Raw genomic sequence first — 22,669 nt, 5'->3', positions numbered from 1 at the left:
TGCTTTTGCTTCTGCCTCAGTTTTTGGCTAGGCTTCCCCAAGTGTCACTTAGTCCTCTCTTGCTCAGCGTCCTCTGCGCAGCAGCCAGAGAGGTTTGCAGGGCTCCTCGTCCCCCAGACCGCGGCGGTGTGGAGGGCAGCACTGTGCTGCAGCCGGGGTGTTATCCAGGGTCCAGACACGTGAGCTGTTTCTGCCCCTGCGGTGGGAACTGGCAGCACCTTTGCTCTGGCTGAACCAGAGGTATCTTTGGGGCAGTTTGGAAGCTTTGCGTAAGGGGGTAAGAGATTTTCTTTAACAGAGGCTGGGCAATAAAAGTGTGCAGCCATGACACATATATTTAATAAGGACACCAACAGATGGAAGCTTGGAAGAAAGGATCCCAGTAGGGAGGTTATGTGAGATGCTCCGCAGTGAGGAATGAGCCCTTTGAAGCACCTGATAGAGGCTGGTGTTAGAGGCAGCCAGACCAGATGGACGGGTCTGCTGTGACCCAGAGGCCTCCCTGCCCGTGCGGAGGCATGCCTGGCGCTCGGGGCTGGCTGATGATTCACGGAAAGGCATCGGGCTGCGGCCTTGGCCTGCCACGTGAACGCTCCGTGTGGTTACTGAGGGCCAATAGCGCTTCCTCGCAACGGGCCGGACTGGTTTTGCAGTGGGATAGTTGTCTGCCCTGTCCCAGGTCACCCCTGGGACCTGCTGCTGGGAGCGGGGTGAGCCAGCCCAGGGCTCCGGGGAGCTGCAGGCTCTGGGGCAGCAACTGTCCGGAGCCGGTAATGCCGCTGCCTGTAACAGATCTGGTGCCCAAGTGCTGGACATTCCCTGCAGCGCTTCGGGCACGACACCTGTAACGTTTTCTCCTCTCTCTAGCAAGCGTGTGGGAGGTAATGAATTGGGGAGTGGGAGCCCTCGGCAGGGGGAAGGTTCCCAAGGGAGGCCAGCATGGCAGTGTTTATTTCGGCGGGGACTATTGGCTGTTATTTTTAAACAACAATAGTTTAATAAATAAATAAACTTGCTGCCACAGAAGGATATAGCATCAGCCAGTGCTGTTGAAGTCGGTATGTCCTTGGAAAATGGAAGGGGCAGGTGTTTCCCTGCCCTCTGCCCCTCACCCTCTGTGTCTGACTCCTCGGGAGCGATTTGCTCCGCCTGGCCCTGGGCACCCCCCGCTGCCCGGGGCCAAGGCTCCCCCGGGGGCCGCTCGCCTTGCGGGGCAGCCCCCAGCCAGGGTGGGCTCTTTGCTGGCACGTCCCGAGCGGAAGGAATCTGCCGTCCCGCCGGCCGCGTTACCGCACAGGTGCAGCCCCGATAACGGGGGATAAATCAGGGGGAGGGATCTGGTTTCCCAGCCCCCCGCCCTCTGGCGCAGGTGGCCGGGGCGGGGGGGGACACTCAGCGCAGCATCCCGGGGGGTGGCGGTGGGCTGGCTGGGATGTGCCGCCCCCCGCCCCTCCCCCGCGCCGGGGATGCCCCGGCCCCGCGTTTGGGCAGAAATAGGTGGATTTGAGAGTTTGCGTGGGAAGGGAGGAGAGCGAGGGAGGGGCGCGGGAGCTCGTTATCACCCGACCGGGCGGGGTGGGGGCTCGGGAGCGCTACCCCGCATCCGCAGCCCGCATCCCGCCCCCCACCCCGCCGCGGGCGCGTCCAGAGGAGGGAGCGGGCGGGCGGCGGGGCGGGGGGGCTCCCGCGGGCCGGTCCCTCCCGGCCGGGCGGTGCCGGGGGGCGGCGGGGGCGGGCGCTCTCCCTGCCGGCGAGTAGTACAGTCCGGGGAGGCCCTTGGCGGCGGAGCGGCGATGGGGGCGGCGCGGCCGCAGTGAGCCCGGCGGGGAGCGGAGCTGCGGCGGGCCCATGGCGTTCAGCGCCTGGCAGATCCTCTCGCCGGTGCAGTGGGCCCGGTGGACCTGGTCGGCCGTGCGGGGCGGGGGCAGCCCCGAAGGGGAGGACGGCGGGGCCGGAGGGGCGGAGGAGGACTCGGCGGCGGAGGGGACGGCCCTCGGCTTCAGGCAAGTGGCCGCGTCCCCTTCCCCGAGTCCGCTTTCCCACCCACGCGGGGCCGGGCAGCGCCCGTGCCCCCCCGACCCCCGCCCCCTCCGCCCCTCGCTGCCCGCTCGCTGCCTGGCATCAGCTTGGCTGCCTGGGGGGGGGCCGCAGCCTGGCTACGGGAGCGGGGGCGAGCAGAGGCGGCGGCCGAGCCGTGTCGCTGCCCGGCGGTGCTCGGCGCTGCGCTCCCGGGAAGATGCCGGGAGCATCGCGGCTTCGTTCCCGGGCGTGCTGCGCGGCAGCCCCCCGGAGCGGCGGGGGAAGATGCCGGCGGGGCTGCCGCGTCCTTGGAGGTCCGTGGCGGATTCTCGGGCAGCCTGGGAAGGGCCCGACAGGAGCGATCCCCGAGGCTCGGCCGAGAGGAGGGCTGGGGACGCAGGGGGGCTGCTCACGCTGATGGTTCACCTGCTCTCCCGTTTCCGTTTGCTGGCGTGTCCCGCTGGGCAGGAGAGCGGCCGCCGCAGGATGCCCACGGCCGGCCGGGCCGGGAGCCGGCCTGGCTGGATGCGTGGGCAGTGTGGAGGATGTCAGAGCTAGCCTTGAAAGCGGTAATTCCTCATTCTTTTCCCCCCCCTCGGCAGCTCGGACTCCGAAGGTAATTTTGAGACCCCTGAAGCAGAAACGCCGACCCGCTCGCCACTAAAGGAGTTCTGCGAGCCGCTGCCCGGATCGCCGGAGCCCGAGGCCAGGAGCCAAGGTAAGGGGCTAGCGTCCACCTTCTGCTTTTCGGTGCTCCGCTCCGGATGCGGAAAGGCAGGGTGGGGTCAAGGAGGAGAAGTTGCTTGTTTTGAGTAACGCCTGCCACATTTTTTGTGGTTAATGGCCTGGATGGTTCAAATGCCAGTACTGGGGCTGTGTGCTGTGCTGAGGGCTGTTCTCTCCCTTGAGTGAAACGTTGATTTTATTGAATCGCTTCGGAGGGAGGGGACTGCTCTGCGGCTTCAGAAGGGTCTGTTTGCCCCCCTTGGCTCATGCCTAAGTGCAAATTATCCTTGTGCTGTTTTGCAACCACCGGTTGCACCCTCCTGCTGTCCCCGAGTCGGGGAGAGAGCGAGAGGCTGCAGGAGGCAAAGCTCTGCACGTTGGTTTTGTGAGCTGCTGAGCCGGGCTGAGGCTGTGCCCAGGGATGCAGCCGGGACAGCTGTGATGGATCGAGAGGAACTGAGGATGTTGTTGAATCGTTTTGTCAGTGAAACTGCCCTCTGCCACTTCCCCTGCAGACTGCACGGTGCTCGGGGCTGCCTCCCACCCCTGCCCGCTGCGGAGAGCAGGCTGCTGGCTGGCGGAGCTGCCCCGCACGTGCCCCATGTGCCACTCACCCTCGGCTCTTGCACAGGAGCTGACGTGGTGCTGGGTTTGTGTTTTCCCCTGGCCGGTTGGTGGTGGTGGTTTTGTTGCACGGGTCTCTTCTCCCTGGGGTTAGCAGCCGGGTGTCTTTGCTGTGTAGCTGCTGTTAAAGATGCAAAAGCTCAACGCTGCTAAACCCCATTTCTAGGGAAATTGCGAGGGATCTGCTGAAAACGCAGGGGCTTCTGGGCAGGGTCCTGTGCTGTGGCTGGTTTGTCCTTGTGTCTCACACTGGCTACTGATTCTCTGAGCACGGTTCCGCATTAACCCTTGGCCTTTTGGGGACCAGCTGCCCCCTGTCACCGTACCCTTCTCTCCAGGGGGAATTGCAGTTGGTGTCTGTGGCTGAGCTTGGTGTTTATGTCTGTTCTCATGCTGCCAGGAGGAGGCTTTGAAGTTCCAGCACCTTTGCAACAACCGCTGGAGGTTATCGGGGCAGGGCAGCGAGGAGACCTCCCCTTCCCTCTGCTCTCTCAGCAGAGCGGGGTGACTGGGCAGTGTCAGGACATGTGAGCCCCAAGGCTGTCTGCAGCAGGGCAGCCTCTCCGGGGTGTGGGGCAGCACATGGGGGAGCTGGAAGGTCCATCCTGAGCATCCTCTGCTCTCACTCGCTGCCGCAGGGCCCCTGGAACGGGACTTGCAATATTGTGCTTTTCTTGAGCGCTCACAACCGCAGGCTGGCAGCTGACTGCTCAGCCGGGTTTCAAAGCGTGCAAGCTTGAACCAGACCCTGCGTCCTCCCCGTGCGGGAGCCCAAGTACTGCACGACCTTGACAGTGACAGGGTGCTGTGGCTCTCCATCTCCTGTGGCATTGTTTTGCTGTTGGGATGGATCTGGGTCCCCATCCATCCCTGTGGAAAACACAGGTTTATTTGCCTTGATGGAGAGAGCACTTGGTTCATGCTTCCGATAATGGCAGCTCTTGGAATAGTCCTTCTCTCTTAAGAAGGGATGATAGAGGCATCTTTACTTTGGGGGATAATGTCTGGTGAGGAGGAGAGAGGAGATAAAGGCCTTCCTAGCAGGTATGAGGATCACTTCTGCCAAAGCTTCTGCTCAGGGAAGCACATTGCCTTGAACTCCAGGAACCCACCATCCCCAAAACGTGCCTGTGCCCCGGCACCTTGGGACAAACAGTTCCTTGGGGCCAGCCCGGCGCAGCAGCGAGGGACCAGCTGCTCCCGGCACCCCACGCACAAAGGTCGCAGTGTTGCAGCGCCGAGCGGATGATCTCTGGTGAAAGCTGTTTTTCCGTGCTGGCTGGTGGAGAGCGGAATGTTGGAGGCAGCCGGACCAGACCCGCTGTGCGACTGCACCCGGCTCCATCCCTTCCCTGCCCGGGGCTTCGGGTGCATCTCCTCCGCGTCTCTTACATGGTGGAAGGAGGGGATTACCTGGGTGCAATTGAGGGTTTGCAGTGTGCAGAGGGCATCCTGGGATGTTAAATCACCTTCCCTTAGGTAATCTATATGTTGAGCCCTCATCTGCACAATGCTGTTCTGCAGCAGCACGTGCCCGTCGGTCTGGCTGCAGCTCGGGAGCAGCAGCGGTAACAAACGCGGCGATGAGGAGGCGATCCTGCGTAATGGCAGCTTGTCAGCGCTGAACCAGCCGAGCTGGCGCGTGCGGCGAGAGCCGCTGCCCGGCACTTGGTGGGGAACAGCTGCTGCCAAAGCTTGTGTGCACCTGGGCCGGGGCAGCGGCACGGGCACAGACCTGTGGGCAGGCACAGCATCCCCCAGGCTTGGTGGTTGGGGCGTTGTGCCCGTTCAAGATCACTCAAATGGTTTTCCCCTTGCTGTCTCGGATGGTGGAGACTGTAATTCTGTCCCATTCTTGCTGAAGTTATCTTCAATTGTCTGCCAGAAGGAGATACGCTGTGCGAGGAAATGAGCAGAAGCAACAAATACGGATCCATCAGCGGTGGGAGCAGGCTCATCGGCTTTTACTTCTGTTACCCTGATGCAGGGCACGTGTTTTCCGGTGCGTTAGCGGCAGCGTCGTTTGCCGGTATGCCAATTCTTACCAGAATAGATTTAAAAATAGATCAACGGCTGTTAAACAAAAGCGGAAAGCTAAAAGAGGAAAAAAGTCGTTAGCTACGTAAGCCTGAGCTGGAGGCACCGGCCAGACATCCTGTGCTCAGCCTGCGAGCGAGCCGGGAGGGGGGAAACGTGTGGCTCACGGGGGGCACAAAGCGTGAGCCGGGCACAGGCTGCAGATAGCGCAGGGGTTGCTCTCGCCAGCGTTTGGCATCGGGGCCGCGCGGGGCATCGTTGCTGCTGTATGTGGGATGAAACGGGCGCGGAGCCTTCGCGTTGCAGCGCTGCTGCGGCCAAGTTTCGCTGATTCATTTGAGGGAGCGAGGGCTGGCGCGCAGGAACGCTGCCGAGTTGGTCGGTGTTTTGTTGAATTTCAGGCTAAGGAAGGCGAGCGTAACGATGGCGGTGCCTGTCACTGTGGTGCCAGACTGTCCTGTCCGTACGTTTGTCTTTGGAGAGCGTGAAATCTCCATTTTCACTGTGCAGTGTCCCCTCCGCATGCGCCGGCCGCGCAGAGGGAGGTTTGCAGTCCGTGCACAGCCGGTACGACTGCTGTTTGCAGCGATCCGGGGTGTCTTTGCTTGGATCTGTGTTTGGGATGGATCCTGGAGTCCCTGGGCACGCCATGCTGCTGGCAGTGTCCCTTTTCATGCTGGGACTAAAACATCCCCAGCTGCAGGGCACAGTGCCAGAGGTGAAACAGGACAGCTGGGGGTCACCTTCTCGGGATGCTGCCAAAAGGCATCCACTGGGATGCCTGTGGGAAGAACTGGTCCAAGGAGGGTGGCTGCATGTGATGGGTGGCTGCCAGACTGCCCTCCCTGGGGTCCCGTGGGGTGTTCTGCACAGTTTCAGCCCAAAAGGAGGGTTAGGGCAGCGAGATGGCTGGCGAGGCAGCGGGGCTGGGGAGGCACGGGCTGTGTCTGAAGGCTGGTGTCCCTGGCAGGAGACGTGGGCAGAGAGAATGAGTGCTGGGCCGGCGCAGTGGCTTTCCAACACGGGGGTGGTGGGGAGCTGTGCGCCCTTTGGGGTTTAAACACGCGCAGAGGCTGTGGAGGAGCAGGGGTTGGGAAGGGCTCCTGGGAACAGGCAGTGCTGCAGCGAGGTTGTGGCGATGCTGGTACCCAGCACAGCTGGGGGGGCCGGGGCACAGACCTCGGCTCTTCCTGAGTGCCCCGAGACCCTTCAGGTCACTGGTTTCTGCATCCTGTGTAATTGTTCCTGCAGGAACGCACGCTCCCGGGTTTGGCAGCTGATGGGAGGCTGCGTTGGAGGCAGAGGAAATGCACGGGGGCAGAAACTGTGGCTGCCTGGTGGGGCCGGGGGGGCTCGGGGCCAGGCTGTCCCCCCAGCCCTTGCTGGGCATGGGGACCCGTGTGGGGTGGGTTTGCCCAGAATGCCGTCGCCTTTGGGACAGCTTTATGGGAGGGTTTGGTCCTGCGCTTGGCAGTGGCCAGGAGGGGCATGGGCTGGCTCTCCCCCCCGTGAGAGGCAGCTGAAGCACTGGATGGTGCCCCGGGAGCACCCCTGAGCCCAGCGGGTCCCCAGGGCTCTGCCCCACAAACCGTCGCAGTCTTCATCCTGGCAGTGAAGTCTTCATCCTGGCAGCACTCTCTGGAGAATTATTTGACCTGGTGGCTTTGCCTGCCTTTGTCCTCTGTATGGAGCAATCTGGGTGCCAATGCGAGCCCGTCCTGGGGTGCCCTCAACCCTGGGGCTGTGCTCCCTGGGAGGGGAACAGCTCGGCCCAGGCAGGACTGAAAACTGGGATGCAATGGGAGAGGGCAGCGATGGGGCTCCTGCGGCGGCGGTGGGCAGGCTCCTCCGGCTCTCCTTCCTTCCATCCCCTCGGTCCCCTTGGGCTGCCGCTGAGATGCGGCGCTGAGCGTGGCACTTAACTCACACGAGTGATTAATACCCGTCTGGCACCCAGGGCCTCTCCAGAGAAGGGCGAAAATCCCACCGAGCTCGCGGCAGGGACGGTCCTGCTTCAGCAGGTCGCCGAAGCCGCAGGCGAGCCCCCGCGCTGCCCTCTGCCCGCGCCTCCCGCTGCGCCCCAGTGCCCGGAGCGGCTGAGCGGGCTGTGCCGCGGGCTGGGCGTGCGGAACAGGAGTGAATCACAAAATTGGAAGACCTGGGTGGTGGGTGGTTCTTCTAATTTTTGTGCAGAAGCAGCTGTTCCGAGGGACGGTCACGTGCGCCATCCCTTCTCCTCTCCCCGCCCTGCAGACCCCCGCGGCGAGGAGAGGTGGTTTGCGTGCCGAGTGCTTGTTATTCAAGAAGTGATTACTCATGGCTCGGGTTAGAAACCAGGATGGGCTCATGTCCGTGAGAACGGCGGCGGCGAAACCTTCCAGTGGGAATGTAAAATGCATTTAAAAGGTGCCTTTTGCCCTGACTTTGAAGTCTGTTCTTCTACTCAGGGCTGTCTCAGTGAGGTTTAAAACATCTGAGCAACACAGCGAGTGTAATAAAGTTTTCTTTGGGGACTGTTAAGGAGGTTTTCCTGGTTCCTAACGATGGAAGGGCCTGGCAGACACTGCCTCTGAGTGTTTTGTGGCTGCACTCCAAGTACGTATCCACTGGATTTGTGTTTACTGGTGCAGTTTCTGGGGCAGCGAGGCAATGTCTAGTTGGAGGGAGCTTTTTTGCAGTCTCAGGGAGCATGCAGCCCCTCATGATTCGTTTCCATGGCTTTTAGCATCCTGGAGATCAGTTATGCAAACCACGAGCCATCAGCTGAGTCAGGGTTGCTGGCTCCGTGTCCTGGGTTAGCCCAGGGACCAGATATTTGCCCGATTCACTTTTCTCCTGCCAGCCTGTGGCTCCCTCGCTCACCACCAAACGTGAGCGGGTTGCAAACGCCCCGTGGCAGAAACAGCCTTTCCAGGGAGACATGCTCCGGGCTGCCGGTGCGTGTGGGTCTGTGGGAGCTGGTCGTTGGCATCCCCCAGCCAAACCTCCTCCCTGTGAAATGAGGGCATGATTGACATGACTCCCCTCTGCGGCCGTCACCTCAGTGCCAGGGTGCACAATAAGGTTTCCCTGGCACAAGCCCTGCATCACCCATGCTGCTGCTCCCAGCCAGGTTTCCAGATCATTTCGGTCCTCAGTCAAGCACTGGTTTTTGTCCTGTCCTTGGAGGACCTGGCTGGGCTGCATGTCCCCAGAAAGATGCCAGTGAGAGCTGCAGGTCCCAGGTGCCCCAGCGTCCTGCTCTGCATTATCCTGGGAGTCTGTGCAATCGTCCCTGGTTGTGATGCAGGAGAAGAGGTGCGGATGAGTTGAGGTGACACTGAGTGCGTTCGCATGCCTGTGCCAATGTCCTGGCCCTGGGTGCTTGGTGGGTGTAGCTTTCAGGATGCCTTGGTAGGTAAGGAGCTTCCCCATCCCCTGACAGCAAAGAAAAGATTAAACAGTAAAAGGATTTAGGGGAAGGGATTGGAGTAATAGTGATTAAGTCATGGATCAGGATTTGTGATTAAGAAACTCTTGGCAGCAGCATAGGGAGCCTGGTGTAAGTGCACGGGCAGGATCTCTGCGGGCAGAGGTGCAGGCAGCGCGCGGCCGAGTTCCGGTGGGCAGGACGGAAGCTGCGGGCAGGCGTGGTGCTGAGCAGAGCGGATCCAGTGCCCGTGCCCCACTCCCGGCAGGCCCTTTCCTGCGGGCTCACTGCTCTTTGGGGGTCTCTGCTGTGCCTCCCCTTCCCTCCCTCCCTGTGCGCAGGGATTTTGCTCTCCCGGCGCTTTGGCTCCTCGCGTTTATGCATCGCAGCGACAGTTTGTGAGCGTCGGCCACGTGTGGCTGCTGTATCAGGAGCTCACGGTTTACAGGGGACCCTCCCGACGCTGTGTGTCCCCAGTAAAATCTGACCCTGGAGCAGCTGCGAGGGGGCAGAGGAGCCCCTCTGGAGGGGGGCGCACGGCAGGCAGGGGTTTAACCGGCTCCTTTTATCTTTGCAGAGCTGAGCGGCCGTGGGGACCTGCTGGTAGGGGAAGGCAGCCGGGACAGCTCGCCTGGGAAGCACCCCAGAGATGAGGCTCAACTGGAGACCGGAGCCACTAAAGCCAACTCGGATACTACAGGGGAATCCAAGCCCGAAGACTCACCCCTGACGCAGCTGCCGGCTGAAACCCGGCTGCCGGCTGCGCTGGGCAGTGGGGCTGACGCTGGCTGTGCCGCCGTGCCCGCTGCAGAGCCGGCACCGGTGCCCAATGCGGGCACAGCCACCCAGGAGCGGGTCATGTCAGGAGAGGACCCAGCAGATGCTGGCATGGGGCTGGCGGAGCCGAAGGCTGATGCCCTGGCCCAGGAGTGCTCGCTGAGCCGGGGCCAGCTCAGGAAAGGGAAGGCACCTTCGCTGGGGAGGAAAGCAGGAGAAACCACAGAGGAAACCCCAGTGCCCCAAGCGTCCTACCAGTTCAACCCTGAGCAGTACGACGAGAGTGTAAACCCCTTTGTGACCGGGGGCTGCCGGCTGCAGAGCTCCCCCCAGGCATCCCCGCGCCATCTCTCCCATCCCAGCAGCAGCTGCGATGAGCTGGAGGGGTACCCGGCCCCGGAGTCCGAAGGGCAGGTCCCAAAACCTGAGGTCGGTCTTACAGAGGGGAGAGAGAGCCCAGAGGCCAGGAGAGCTGTGGCCAGGAAGGGCAGCAGGATTCCAGCCAGCAAGCAGCTGACACCGAAGAGGCACCGCGAGCCCCCCAGGAAACCAGCCGAGGATGTGGAGAGGGGTCCCACGGAGCCACCGCCTCCCCAGGGCTCCCCCCGGCCGGGTCCCCTGCTCTGGGACAGCCCGGGTCTCAACCCCTCTGGTGCCAGCTCAGCACTGCAAAACTCGCCGACTCTCCCCAAGGGCTCTTACCAGTTTGACCCCAATAACTTTGACTCTGTGGATCCCTTTAAGCCCACCAAGACCCTTGCCAGCTCCGCCGCCGACTTCTGCCCTGCTGCCGATAACAGCCTCAACGAAATCCTCGAGTCTCAGACGCTGGAGGTGCAGGATGGTCTCGTGAAAGGCAGAGACTCCCCGAAGAAGCCCAAGTCGCGCCTGATAACGTGAGTGCCGGTGCGCGGAGCGGGAGGCTGGCTGGGGGCTGGCGGCCCCCTCCGTTCCCCTGCGCACGGGCAGAGCTGCGGTGGCAGCGATGGTGCTCCTGCTCCCGCACCTTCTGAGCCAGCCCGGAATACCGATGTGCACCTCAGGGTTCTGCTGCCACCCTGGTTTTATCCACCCCTTGTCCTGGCAGAGCGGCAGCTCCTCTCCCTGCCAGCACCCCGGTCGCTCTGTGGTGGATGGGAGAGAGGGACGGATGTCTCAGAGAGGTGCCGGTGCACCGGGTCCCAGGCAGAGCGGGGCGGGCTGGATCGGGATGTGCTTTGCAGGATCCCCTCTTTGGAGATCCCTCGGGGCTCCAGCTCGTGGGGTGGAGGCGCCGGGGCCGTGGAGTCTGAGCAAAGCTGTAGTGGAAGGTGGAGCCCGCGGGGTTTGCCGAGTGAACACGAGGGTCTGTGGGGCGTCTGGAGCTGCGGCCGCGGGTCTGGTTCATCGGGTGCTGCGGGGACGTGTTGTGAGCTGCTGCCCCTGAACTTCTCTGTGTGACGGGGGCAGAGAACAGAGACCGAACAGGCGGATGGTCTGTTGCTTTCATCACGTCTGCCCGGGCGGTAGGCAGCTGCTTGTCGCTTGCTGAACTATTTAAGAGCATTTTTAGTTCCTGAACTGTGCTATTTAAAACCCCCGTGTAGATGGTGACGTTTCATGGTGCCCGTGGGAGCGCAGACAGCATCGCTCTGTTCCTCTGGGGATGGGCTTAATGGCTAAGCCTTGCCGTTTCTGGGTATTTCACCTGCTGCATCACAAACGTGCTCCAGCCCATGTCTGGGCAGTGCTGGAGTCTCGGCCTGACGTGTCAGAGCCGCTGCGGAGCCGGGCTGGGCTCTCCGTGTCCCCTCTCCACGGGGTCTCCGGGCGGGTGAGGGGAGCAGAGCGGGTATTGCACAAGGGAATAATCGCCCAGCTTGTTTTGGGTCCTTCCACATTGTACTTAACGTGGGTAATAGTTGAAAGCAAATTGAAAGCAAAAGCAAGAAAAAAGCTTGAAAGGGGAAATTTTAGGAGCACAGAGTTTGTGGCTGCTTTGGCAGTAAAACCAAACCAAGCCATCACTCTGCTCACAGATTCTCCGGGGGGAAAACTAGAGAAGGGATTATAACAGGGAGAGCAGATAAGGCCTAGCAGGAAAATGTAGGGGTATGTTGGATATTCTTCTCTTAGAAATACATTGCAGAGAGTTGATGTGGGTATTTTAAGAGTCGGTGTTCGTGTGCGTGACCGCGGGCGAGCAGGAGCTGGCGGAGGGCGGAAGCAGCGGGGAATTTCCCGGCTCCCTTTCCATCACCTCGGAGCAGCACGGGCCGCTCCAGGCACTCCCCTCCCTGGCAGCGGGATTTGTGGTCGAATCTCACCCTGTCACTGCGAATAGCAAATGTGAAATCAGGGCATCCTTTATCTGTGTCCTTTCCTTCCGAAAAGACAGAGCTGGCAACTCGCTGTGCTTCTCCAGGGGAGAGTTAATATCCAGGTCTTTTCACATGCTCTTCTTCTCTCCATCTGTCTGTCTCTCTCCCTGTCTGTGCTTTGGTGCATCAGGACTACTGAACAAGTGAAATTTCTCTGTTTTCTGTTGTAAGTACTCCCTTCTGTATTTCTATTTTTCTTTTCCTTTGCTGGTTTTTGTCCTCTCTCTCTGGGTGTGTGCTGACCCCCTCGCCTCCATGGCATGCAGGCTCCTCCTGGCCCTGTGACTTGTGCTCTCTGCTGTCTCGTTTGTGCCCCGCACCCCTCAGACTGGGTCCCTGGGGCAGCTTGGCCTGGCGAGCGCTGGGAGCGAGGGAGGACTGGAGAGCGGAGCTGTGCCGGCGGCGTGCGCCCATGCCAGCAGCGTGTGCCCGTGCCCGCTCCTGCAGCTCGCCGGCTCGCAACGCTCTTTGACCATGTGCAAGCACTCGAAACCGGTGCGTCGGCTCACGGAGGGGGAGCGGCTTCTGTGCCATCCAGGTCCCTGCAAAGGCGGGTAGATTTTAGTCCTGAAGATGAGGGTGTCTTTTACTCCCTCCCATGCAAAACCACCCTGGGGTCAGCTGGGCAGTGAGGGGGTCCAGGGCTATCTCCTCTGGCTCTGGGATGCGTTGGTCTCAGGGGAGCTCTGCCGTCACAGCCGGCGCCAAACAGGGCTATCTGCAGATCTCTGGTGGCTGCCAGAGCTGGTTTGCCCATGGCCCTCCCCTGAAGCATCCCCCCTGTGCCCAAAGCCGGGGCGCTGGAGCTGGTCTGCGAGATCCTGGGGGTTAGAAAGCACGGCTGGAGCAAAGCAGCCTTCGTCTGCTGCCCCGTGACCTGTGCCCCTGCAGCGGGGCCGTGCTGCACCCCCAGCACAAGCGATGGGGCACCAGTGAAATATCGAGTGCCCTGTGCTGTGCCCCCCCAGGGGCTGCCACTGCCCCGCACTCCCATCCTGCAGGAGGGCAGGCAGGAGTCTCTGGGGTCACCCCCATTTAGCCTCCCGGCCATGCTCTGTGTCTTTTGCAGCTTGTCAGCCCCCCGGACCCTCTGGGCTCCTCTGGGCTCTGCTCTCGTGCCAGGGCAGTCGGAGGAAGGCACGTGCTGGGCTCAGTTCCTCATCTTGCGTCGTCCCTCCCAGTGCCCTTCGTGTCCACTTAGTGCCGGCTGCCATGTGCACGAGCAGAATGAGCGCTGGGCTCGGGCACTGCCAGCATCTCGGCTGAGAACCCATCTGCCTCTTTCCGGCGCGATGTTGGACACTGGATGTCTGTCTCTTAATGCGGGACCCGCAGCTGGCGGGGCTGCCCATGCATCAGGCGGGCACAGAGGCAGCGCTGCCACGTTTGGGTCGGTCCGGCTGTGGACGCCGGTGACCCGTGTGTCCCAGCTGTGGAGCAGAGCTGGGGCCGCCTGCCAGGGCTGTCTTCTCCCCATTTCCCCATGTTACCTTGGTGTTGGGGGGGGGAGACCAATCCAGCTGCTGGATGGTGCGATAACACGGCCACAGGACATGGTGGGAGCAGGGGGTGGGTAAGGACATGGTGGGAGCAGGGGGTGGGTAAGGACATGGTGGGAGCAGGGGGCGGGTAAGGACACGGCGAGCTGCTCGCCTTCGGGCGCGATGGAGAGAAACAGTCAAGAGCGATTTTTCAGTCTGCCTGGGTGTGCACATCAGCGTGCAAATGAAATTGCCGTGTGCTGCGCTGCTCGGCGTGCTCTGCTGGTGCACGTGCCATGGGACGGGGAGGCTGGAGCGGAGCGGGTGGGGGGATTCTTTAGACCTTGGCACGGCTCGCTGCAAACCTGCTCGAGCCCCAGCCCGTGTCCCCACGGGGAGTGGCTCCCAGCGTGGAGGTGGAGACCCTTCCCCACGCACCCGTGGTGGGCCCTCATGCTCCAGCTCAGAGGGCGTCTGTCTCGGGGGGGCCAGGGCATGGCAGCAAGCTGGGGGAGATCGCTAACGTTTGCGTGCCAGGGGGAATGCCATGACACGTGTCACCTCATCGCTGACTCCCGCAGCCCCCACGAGCTTTGGTGACACGGACCAGGGGCAGCTCCACCACTGTCCGTGTGCTGCCTTGAGCTGATCCCAGATGCTGGTGCCTGGTGTGCCAGGATGTGGCTGTGCCCACGGTCCCGCGCAACTGGGCTCCAGGATGATGCATTTTGAGGAATGCAGGACGAAGTCCTGGGGTCAGCTGCCCCGTGGGAGGGCGTCCAGCCATGGGACCACCCCCAAGAGCAATTGAGCTAAACCTGCCATCCGCGAGACCCCTCTCCGTGGGACAGCATTTGCATGGGGCGGAGGGAGTGCACAGCACCATGGATCACCCTGGTGCTCTCCCGTGAGCAAAGCAGAGCTCTCCACCGGGTCTGGATCACGCAGGAGACACGGGGATGCTGCGGAGGTGTCCCAGGCAAACCTCCAGCTGCAGAGACGGGGCATGAGGCGGCCTGGAAATAATTCCTTCCTGCGGAAAAGCAGTGGGCGCTCAGAGCTCGGGATGCCATTGCGCTGGACGCGCAGGGCGAGGGTGCAGCGAGGGAAATCTCTCTTTACCGGCTCTTTGGGAATTGCTTCTCTCGCCATCAGCACCTCGGGGTCCTTTCTTGATCCTCACCTTCAACTGGAATAAACACCTCCAAGACAAACCCGATCGCTTTGTAGTCGTGTGTTTTGTTTGCTTGTTCCTCCTGTTGGTCCCAGAACTTGCTCTGCTCGATATTTCACCGGGGAGTGGGGTTGCTGGCACGCGGCGGGGTGCAACGCTGGCGCTGGGGCTGCCTCCCCCTGCTTGGGCTGTCTCGCACGCGACCTCCCCCTCCCCGCGCAGCCCCCGCCGGCCCCCACCTCAGCCGCCCGCTTCTCTCTCCTCCGCAGGAGCAGCTGCAAGGTGAAGCCGTATGAGACGCAGTCCCTGGTCCTGGATGTTTGCGCTCGGGTAGGTGGGATGTGGCCCCAGGAGCTGCTGGCTGGGCGCGGGGTGCTCGGCTGGCGGCGTGGGCAGAGCAGGCGGCTGAGTCGTGGGCTGGTGGGTGCCCGCAGCAACCGAAGGGCCGGTTGGTTCCCTGGGAGCAGCAGGTCCCAGCCAAGGGAGAACATCTTCCCTGAGGGCAGGGAGGGAGGAGGGCTGTGCATGGTGCTCAGCCCCGGGATGACCCTGTCCCCTGGGGGGGGTGTGTGTATGTGATGCTAAGCATCCCGTGCTTTCCATGGACTGTCCGGGCATCCTGCTTGCCTAATCTTCATGGATTAGCTCAGTCCCGCTTAATCGTATGCCTTGATCCTGCAGGATGAAGGACCGTTGATCTCAGAAATCCCAGATATTGCAAATCAGGATGGACACGCCACTGATGAGGAGAAGCTGGCCTCCACCACCTCCATGCAGAAGCCGGCCAGGCTGGAGAAGAAGGGTGAGCCAGAAGATGACCTGGAGTACTTTGAGTGCTCCAACGTGCCAGTGGCGAAGCACGGCACGGAGGCAGGTAAGGAGCGTCCCCGCTGCCTCCGGCTCTGGAGACATGCCGTGCGGGCACCCGGGCAGCCGCTGGCAGCGAAGCGGTGCTGTTGAGGCAGCGCAGCTTCATCATGGCTTATTCACACTGACAGGGCTGAGGGCTGCCGCGAGTTATAATGAAACCTCCGGTTGCTTATCTGTGCCGTTTCCATTATGGAAAAATCATGGTACAGGCTGTCTTTAGGCTCCCTTGGTCAGAGCGCTCTTCCCACAGCCCCCATCGCGCTGCGGCAGGACGTGGCGTGGGCTGGCGAGGGTCCCTGCCCAGGTGCCCTTCCGAAACACCAGCGAGCCAAGGGCTGAGCCGAGCCACCATGCGCCCTTCAGCCGGGCCGCCGACGCTCCCGACGCGCGCTCTGCCTTCCACGTCTCCGTGTGCCCTGCGCACAGCCTGCGCCGGGAGCGGAGCTGGCGGCACTCGGAGCCCCAGCCCAGAGGCTGTAGTTGATGGAGATCTCCATGTTGCTACAGGAGACCTCCGCTAATGCTCCTGGTGGCATCTTGCTGTCGGTCTCCTGTGTAATTAACATCTCTGACCAATCCATTAAAAAATAATTAAAAGCCAGGCAATGTGACACTTAATCAATAGCCAAGTTATAGGTGCAAGCACCGCACGGAAGGCTCGCAGCTCTCCCCGTGCAGGTCCCCATTAATCATTTCTCCCGAGCGCTGTGCGGAGCCGCAGGCTCTCAGGGGAGGAAAACAGCCCTTTGTCTCAGAAGGGAGGAAAAATTCGACAGTCAGCAGAGAGGCCGGGAGGTTTTGTTTGTTGCTGCTGGTCTCAGAGGGCCGGGCAGGGGTGCGCAGGCTCGGCGCTGGCTGCGGGGCCGGTGCCGTGAGCGTGGCAAGCAGCCGCTGGCCAGGGCACAGGGATAAATGGGGGGAAACGCCAGGAAATGTGCAGTCACAAGTGTTGCGTGCGCTCCCGCCGTTCCCAGCCAGGCTCTAGCAATACTTTTTTCCTCTGCCCAGTTAACACGTGAGCAGCCAGTCACATCTGCGGTCGTTTGAGTGAGGTTCATGAATTCTCTCCCACCCTCAGCGATGGCAGGGGGTCCCACACGCTGCAGGGGGGAGGAGATGGGTTTTATCTTCTCTCTGCTGCTGCTAAGAATAGCGGGGGCCGCACGGCAGCTCCTCGGAGGGCAGCGGGCCGAGGCTGGTGCTATTTGGGGCAACCCGAGCAGCTGCGCTTCGCCCTGGCGATGCGTCTGGCCAGCAAAGTGCAAAACGACCCGTGCATCTCCATCCCTCCTGGCCCCCTGCCGTCCTGGGGCATGGCTGGCTTGGGTGGCAGCTGCAGGGACACCGGCCCGGGGGTGTCCTGCCACCAGAGGGGGTTGTTGGTTTCCATGCCCAGGAGTGCCGCAGGAGAGGCTGGAGGGGTGCAGGATGCAGCCCCCCTGCAAGGGCTGGAGCTGGGGGCAAAGACGCCTTTTGGGAGGAGAATGCAGAGACTCGGGGTGCCCCCCTGCATCCCAGCAAATCTGCACGTACCGCCTGGGTCTTGTTTCCAGGCAGCTAAAATGTTGTGTTTCCTTGTCCTTAGGCTTCGACAAGGAGATCTCCAAGCAGATGGAAAAGGATGGGCCTGGCATCTTCTCCGTGAGTGCCGCTTATTCCCCCCGCCTTGCCTGCAGGCAGGCTCAGCGTGGCGGTGCTGGGGTGGCACTGCTGGGGCTGGCACTGGGGTGGCTGTACCAGGGTGGCAGTGGGGTGGCTGTGCCGGTGCTGGCATGCGGCTCAGCGGGGCGGTGGGGCTGTGGGAGGGCTGATCCTCCTGTCTCACCATGCAGAAGGGTCGGGGAAGCTGCAGCAAACGTTGCTGCTGATCCCAGAAGTGCTACCAAAACCTCTCTGAAGTGGGTTTCTTTGGGAGCTGAAGTTCTTGAAGAACTCACGCAGGGACTTGATAAAAATAGCTGTGATTTCCCGGCTCCAGGAGGAGCCTGGCAGGGGACAACTCCCTCCTGAGTGGGTGCTGCTGCACATGGGTGAGAGGGAGAGGTGCTGGGATGGAGCCGGGGCTGCGGCCGTGGGAGGGTGGCAGGAGTAGTGGCTGAATGACAGCGAAAGGGCAGAGGAGATCACCGGGAAGGGCTGTGGCACAGGACGGGGGCTGTGGCTCACGTGGAGGTGGCCGGGGCCAACTCTGACGCCGGCTGGTGCCTGCGCCCTTCGCAAGGGATCCTCAAGCGCTGCTTTCAGGAAGGCAGCTGGCAGCAGAGATGGGGCACTAAAGAAAACCCACTGGTGCCAGTGACCCTGGCACCCCGGCAGTCGCACATGTGCCTGGGGACACCCTGAGGAGCCATCGGCATGGCCTCAGACCCCTCTGCTGCCAGGGGCACCCCGTGCCAGCTTAGCTGCCCCTGGCCAAAGCTGCTGGAGGTGGCAAGCAGATGACAATGAGATTAGCAACATCAGCGAAATTAGCTTCTCTAAGGCAGATTTAACCCGCTAAGCCCCACAAGGACATTTAGGCAAAGTGAACCTTTTGTTTGGTGCTGGGGAGAGCCAGGCGGGCTCTGCTCCTGCGGCTGAGCCGGGGTTGTCCCAAAACCAGGGTGTGGGAGGATTTGCCGTGGGGCCAGCAGCGGGCAGGGGTACTGGCAGGCGTTGCGGCGTGCGCCTGCTTTTGGGAGATGCTGTGGGAGGCGGCTGCCAGAACCACACGGGGCTGAACCTCCCGGGTGTTGGGCTGCCCGGACCCAAACCTGCAGCTGGGGCGGCTGCTGCGGAGCTGCGGGAGCCTGTGGAGTGCCCGGTCCTTCCCGATGTGGGCAGCGGTGACGGCACAGGGAGCGGGGGGAGAAGTGCTGCGGTGCTCGTTTCCAAAACACGGCACAAGCAGGCTGCCTCCTCCGAAACACTTTTCTATTTATGGCCTGGCAGCTGGTTCCCAAGGAGATGGCTGTGCGGGGCTGTCACTGCGGCTGGGATGATAAAAGGAGGAGCAGGCGGTGGTGTGAGCCTCGGCTCGAAGGAATGCTTTCCTGGAGGCCTTTCAGACTGTGGGACCCCCCCCCCCACCGAGGGAAGGGATGGGGCCGGCATCCAGGCAGGGCTCTGCGCCCAGGTCACGGTGTGGGGCTCTCCCCCCGCTTTGGTCCCTGCGGCCGCAGCGCTGGTGGAAAGGAGCTGGGCTGGGGCGGGGAGAGAGCTGTGAGCAATGGGGGTGCCACCACCTCGTCCCTTGTAGGAGCACCCGTAATGGAAACAGGAGGGTGCTGGGAGCCCTGCGTGAGTGTCTCTGCTTTCGGAGTTCTCCCGGACAGCTGGAGCCCGGTGGGATGAGCAGGGCTGTCCCTCAGCGGGGATAGCGGGAGCAGCCTCGGAACTGGGACAACTAGACCCTGTGGTGCAGGAGGGTGAATCTCTGCACCGCAGGGACCCTCGCAGACCCCTGCCCGTGGCCCACGGCCAGCAAAGAGCCTCTGCGCTGGAGGGTGTTTAAAATCAGCCCTGGGGAAGGTGAAGGGAAGTCAGGTGTGAGCACAGCTCTGCTCGGAGCTGAGTCTTCTCCTTCTGAAACAGGCCTGCTCTGTGTCCCCTTTGGGATGCTGAGCCCCAGGCCAGGTCCTGCATGTCCTGCAGCGCAGCCCCCGCTCCTGGCAAGGGGCTTGGCAGAAGGTGCACTGAAACCCCGCAAGGGCTGTGCCGGGTGTCCGGGATCCCGGGCTCTGAGCTGACTGTGTGCAGGGAGCGAGGTTCGGTGCCTGAACAGGAGCTGATAAAATGGGGGAGAACACCCCAAACAGGAGAAGCAGGGTGGAAAGAGAACCCACATGGCATCCTAGCTGGGTCTTCCCCCCAGGGCACTCCTGGGCTGTGCTCCATGGACAAGTCCTCCGCGGCCGTCACCAGCGTGAGCAGGAGCGAGAGTCCCCTGGACAGCATCTGCCTCAGTGAATCCGAGAAGACGGCCGTGCTCACGCTCATCAGAGAGGAGGTAACAGCCGGGCACCCCATCCCGCTCGGGGGCACCCCAGCACGGTGGGCACCCCGGGGCTGCAGGGGCAGCTCTGGTCCCTGCACACCCCAGGCGTGGGGCAGCAAGGGAAACTGCCCAGAGTGTGTCCCGAGGGTTCCGTGTCTGCTGCATCCTAGATAATCACCAAGGAGATCGAAGCAAACGAGTGGAAGAAGAAATACGAAGAGAGCCGCCAGGAAGTCTTGGAGATGAGGTACGAGCACCTCCTCGCGCGGTCACCTCCTGCTGCCCGGCACAGCATGGTGCTGTGCTTGGTGCGACCCACTGGGAGGTGGGTTAGCGGGGCCATAACGGCGTGATGCGGCTCAGCATCCTCAGCGTGGGACATGCTGGGAGCCGTGTACTCTTTGTGCTTGCGCTGCGTTGAGCTGCTGGTTCCTTTGTTGCAGGAATAAAATCCCATTAGCTGTGCTGGCCCGAGCGGCAGAAGCTGGAGGGAGGTCTTGGCATCGGGGAGCAACAGTGGGAGATGCAGCAGTCACGGCTGTGGCTTGGGTGGCTGCGTGGTGTGGGGAGGGGACGGCCCTGGGGCTGGTTGCTGGCAGCAGAGCTGTAGGTGCATGTCTACAACAACCTGCTGCCTCTTACCTGCCTTTTGTCTCCTTTCCTTCTAGGAAAATCGTGGCTGAGTACGAGAAGACCATCGCCCAGATGATAGGTGAGGTGCTGTCGCCTGGCTGGGCACATGGGGCCGGGGCTGCCGCTGCCCCCGCTCCGTCCCCGTGTCCTCACTGTTTGTTCTCCATCACAGAGGACGAGCAGAGGACAAACATGACATCTCAGAAGAATCTGCAGCAGCTCACCATGGAAAAGGACCAGGCTCTGGCAGACCTAAACTCGGTGGAGAGGTCCCTGTCAGATCTCTTCAGGAGATACGAAAACCTGAAGGGTGTCCTGGAAGGCTTTAAGAAGGTCCTGGCCTTGTTTTCCTCTGTCTCCCCGCAGTGCTGGTCCCTGGACACAGCATTCCCGTGCAGTGTTGCCCCCACTTTGCCCCGTGCTGCGGCACTGTGGCTCTCCCGTCCCACCCCGTGCTGCTCCCAACGCCCGGCCCTTGCTCGGAGGGCTGCTCGCACGCTTTCCTCTGCCCTCCCTCTGATGAATGGGCAAAGAGTCTTCCAAATGCCGGGGGAAGCCGGTGCGAGGAGCCGGGCTCTCCGGGAGCCGGCTCTTCTCCGCGCTCCTCTCCAGCACTCTCCTGCTGAGCTGCTGGGGCAGAGCATCGTGCCCTGGGCAGAGCTGTGGCCATGGCGGAGCAGGTGCCAGGGCAAAGTGCCCCGAGAAACCCTGCCTCCGTTTACGCACCATTTTTCCATGCTGCTGAGCTGGATAAGGGGCTCCAGCGTAAGGGACACTCGGAACAGGATGTATCACCCCATCAGCCCAACATCCCTGTGCTCAGTCCCAATGCAGGCCGATGTACTTTTTTCTTCCAGAATGAAGAAGCTCTGAAGAAATGTGCTCAAGATTATTTAACCCGGGTCAAGCAAGAAGAGCAGCGGTATCAGGCCCTGAAAGTCCACGCAGAAGAAAAATTAGACAAGTAAGGTCATGCACAAGATAGCTGGGCGTGCTGAGGAGCTTTCTGGGTGCTTAAAGACCTTGTAGGGCAGTGTATCCCTCTGGCTTTCCTGAGGTTGGGAGGCAGGAGCTTACTGATGGGAAAAGCTGCGTTTTACAACCTCAGGCTCAAGTGACTTACTGGGGCTGCCGGTGAGTAAGCCAGCACAAATCCCCCGGCGCGTTCTCTGATCTCTGCTGAGGGGTCTCGTTAACGGAGGAACCGATGGTCACGGTCTGCTTACAGCCACTTAACACGTTTCCACGTTTCAGAGGGCTCATGTTCGTGGTGCGCGAAGGGGTCGCTCAGCTGGTGAGCAGCGGGTCACCAACACACGGTAGCCTCAAGTGAAGGGGGTGAGGAACTGGTGTAGTTCACTCTGGGAAAGGAGAGTTTCCATACAGGAGTTTGGAGGAGCTGAATTAATCCCATTTCGTGCAGGTTTTCCATATGGGAAAACCACCTCCGATGCATCCAGGCAAGCAGGAGCCGGGCTCTGCCGGCGCCGCATGCTCTAACGTTGTGCCGCGCCGCTCCTGCCTGCGCCCGGTGACCGCCGTGTCCTTCTCTCCAAACCCCACCGCAGAGCCAACGAGGAGATCGCCCAGGTGCGCACCAAGGCCAAAGCGGAGAGCGCGGCGCTGCACGCCGGGCTGCGCAAGGAGCAGATGAAGGTGGAGTCCCTGGAGAGAGCCCTGCAGCAGAAGGTACCACGTCCGCTCCCGAGCCACCCCGCCTGCGCCCTGCCTTTCCAGGGCATCCCGCGTACGGCTGCACGGCATCCCTCTGGCAGGGACAGGGTTGTGATCCGTGTGTGATCTGTGCACGGCTGCGGGCAGTGACGTGGCTGCCGGATCAGGGCCAGCGTGCGCTTGGCTGTCTTGGAGCATGAGCTGGCGTGTGCCCGGGAGCAGAGCTGGGCAGAGCGTGGTGGCTGCGGTGGGGCCGCTGCAGGTCTCTGTGCAGCACCGGGGTCTGTTGGGGGTGAGGGGGGTCCCTGCAGCACCTGGATGCTGCATGGAGGAGCTTTCGCAGGGGCAGATGTAGAGGCTGGCTGTCCCCTCCTGCGCCGGCTCAGTGGCAGATGGGCCCAGGCGTTATCCCCCATCTGTGCCACCACGGGGATCCTCAAGGTCTGCTTTCCTTCCAGAACCAGGAGATTGAGGAGCTGACCAAGATCTGCGACGAGCTGATAGCGAAGCTGGGAAAGGCAGACTGAGTTTCCCGCCCCTCGTCCGGCGCTCTGCACCTGGCCGCTTTTCTCGTAACGTCGAGCACCTTGCCTTATTGCCCAGGAACACCCCCAGCAGAGAAGCACACGCATCCAGCTGCCCGCTCCGCTTGGCTGCCGGACCCTGCAGCCCCCCCGTGCAGCACCAGTCCCTGCGCTGTCCCTGTCTCCCGAGGGCTCCGGGGCTGCGTCCCCCGCAATGGGACTGGGGCTGCGTGTCCCTCCGGGGTCAGCAGCGAGCGGCCACCACGCCGTCTGTCTGCACAGATGCCACCTCTCGGCTGGGAGGTGACACCCCGGGCTCTGTGCCCCTCGGCAGGGGTGGGTTAGTGCCCCTACACGCTCCGTCACTCACTGTCCTCACATGCTC

The 22,669-nt window shown here is 62.0% G+C and overlaps 1 protein-coding gene across 5 annotated transcripts; it reads left to right on the top strand.

Moving 5' to 3' along the window:
- Positions 1-1,848: 1,848 nt before the first annotated feature.
- On the top strand, positions 1,849-22,390 carry TACC1 (transforming acidic coiled-coil containing protein 1). 5 transcript variants are annotated; one of them, XM_086628022.1, is made up of 14 exons: positions 1,849-2,003; positions 2,622-2,737; positions 9,393-10,488; positions 12,083-12,118; positions 14,877-14,937; positions 15,289-15,481; positions 17,063-17,118; positions 19,331-19,465; positions 19,624-19,700; positions 20,122-20,165; positions 20,259-20,419; positions 20,944-21,050; positions 21,655-21,775; positions 22,219-22,390. In XM_086628022.1, the coding sequence occupies exons 1-14, from the start codon at positions 1,849-1,851 to the stop codon at positions 22,285-22,287; spliced, it is 2,427 nt and encodes an 808-aa protein (XP_086484148.1). In that variant the 3' UTR covers positions 22,288-22,390. The 5 variants fall into 5 exon arrangements, with proteins under 5 accessions (XP_086484148.1, XP_086484149.1, XP_086484151.1 ...); XM_086628023.1 differs by having other exon boundaries at positions 2,622-2,744; positions 9,400-10,488; XM_086628025.1 differs by lacking the exons at positions 2,622-2,737; positions 9,393-10,488 and adding an exon at positions 17,896-17,904 and having other exon boundaries at positions 15,289-15,409; positions 19,361-19,465.
- Positions 22,391-22,669: the final 279 nt, after the last annotated feature.

Source organism: Tauraco erythrolophus, chromosome 29, assembly GCF_009769465.1.
Source record: "Tauraco erythrolophus isolate bTauEry1 chromosome 29, bTauEry1.pri, whole genome shotgun sequence".
In the NCBI taxonomy this organism is placed as follows: domain Eukaryota; kingdom Metazoa; phylum Chordata; class Aves; order Musophagiformes; family Musophagidae; genus Tauraco; species Tauraco erythrolophus.
Note: the sequence above shows the minus strand (reverse complement) of the source record. Positions and strands in the feature narration are given on the sequence as shown.

Bases quoted from the DNA above. Each gene is read 5' to 3' on its own strand.
- TACC1 (XM_086628022.1), top strand. From the start codon at position 1,849: ATGGCGTTCAGCGCCTGGCAGATCCTCTCGCCGGTGCAGTGGGCCCGG. The intron at 10,489-12,082 runs GTGAGTGCCGGT...TTGGTGCATCAG, and splicing joins CCCAAGTCGCGCCTGATAAC to GACTACTGAACAAGTGAAAT. The intron at 21,051-21,654 runs GTAAGGTCATGC...ACCCCACCGCAG, and splicing joins GCAGAAGAAAAATTAGACAA to AGCCAACGAGGAGATCGCCC.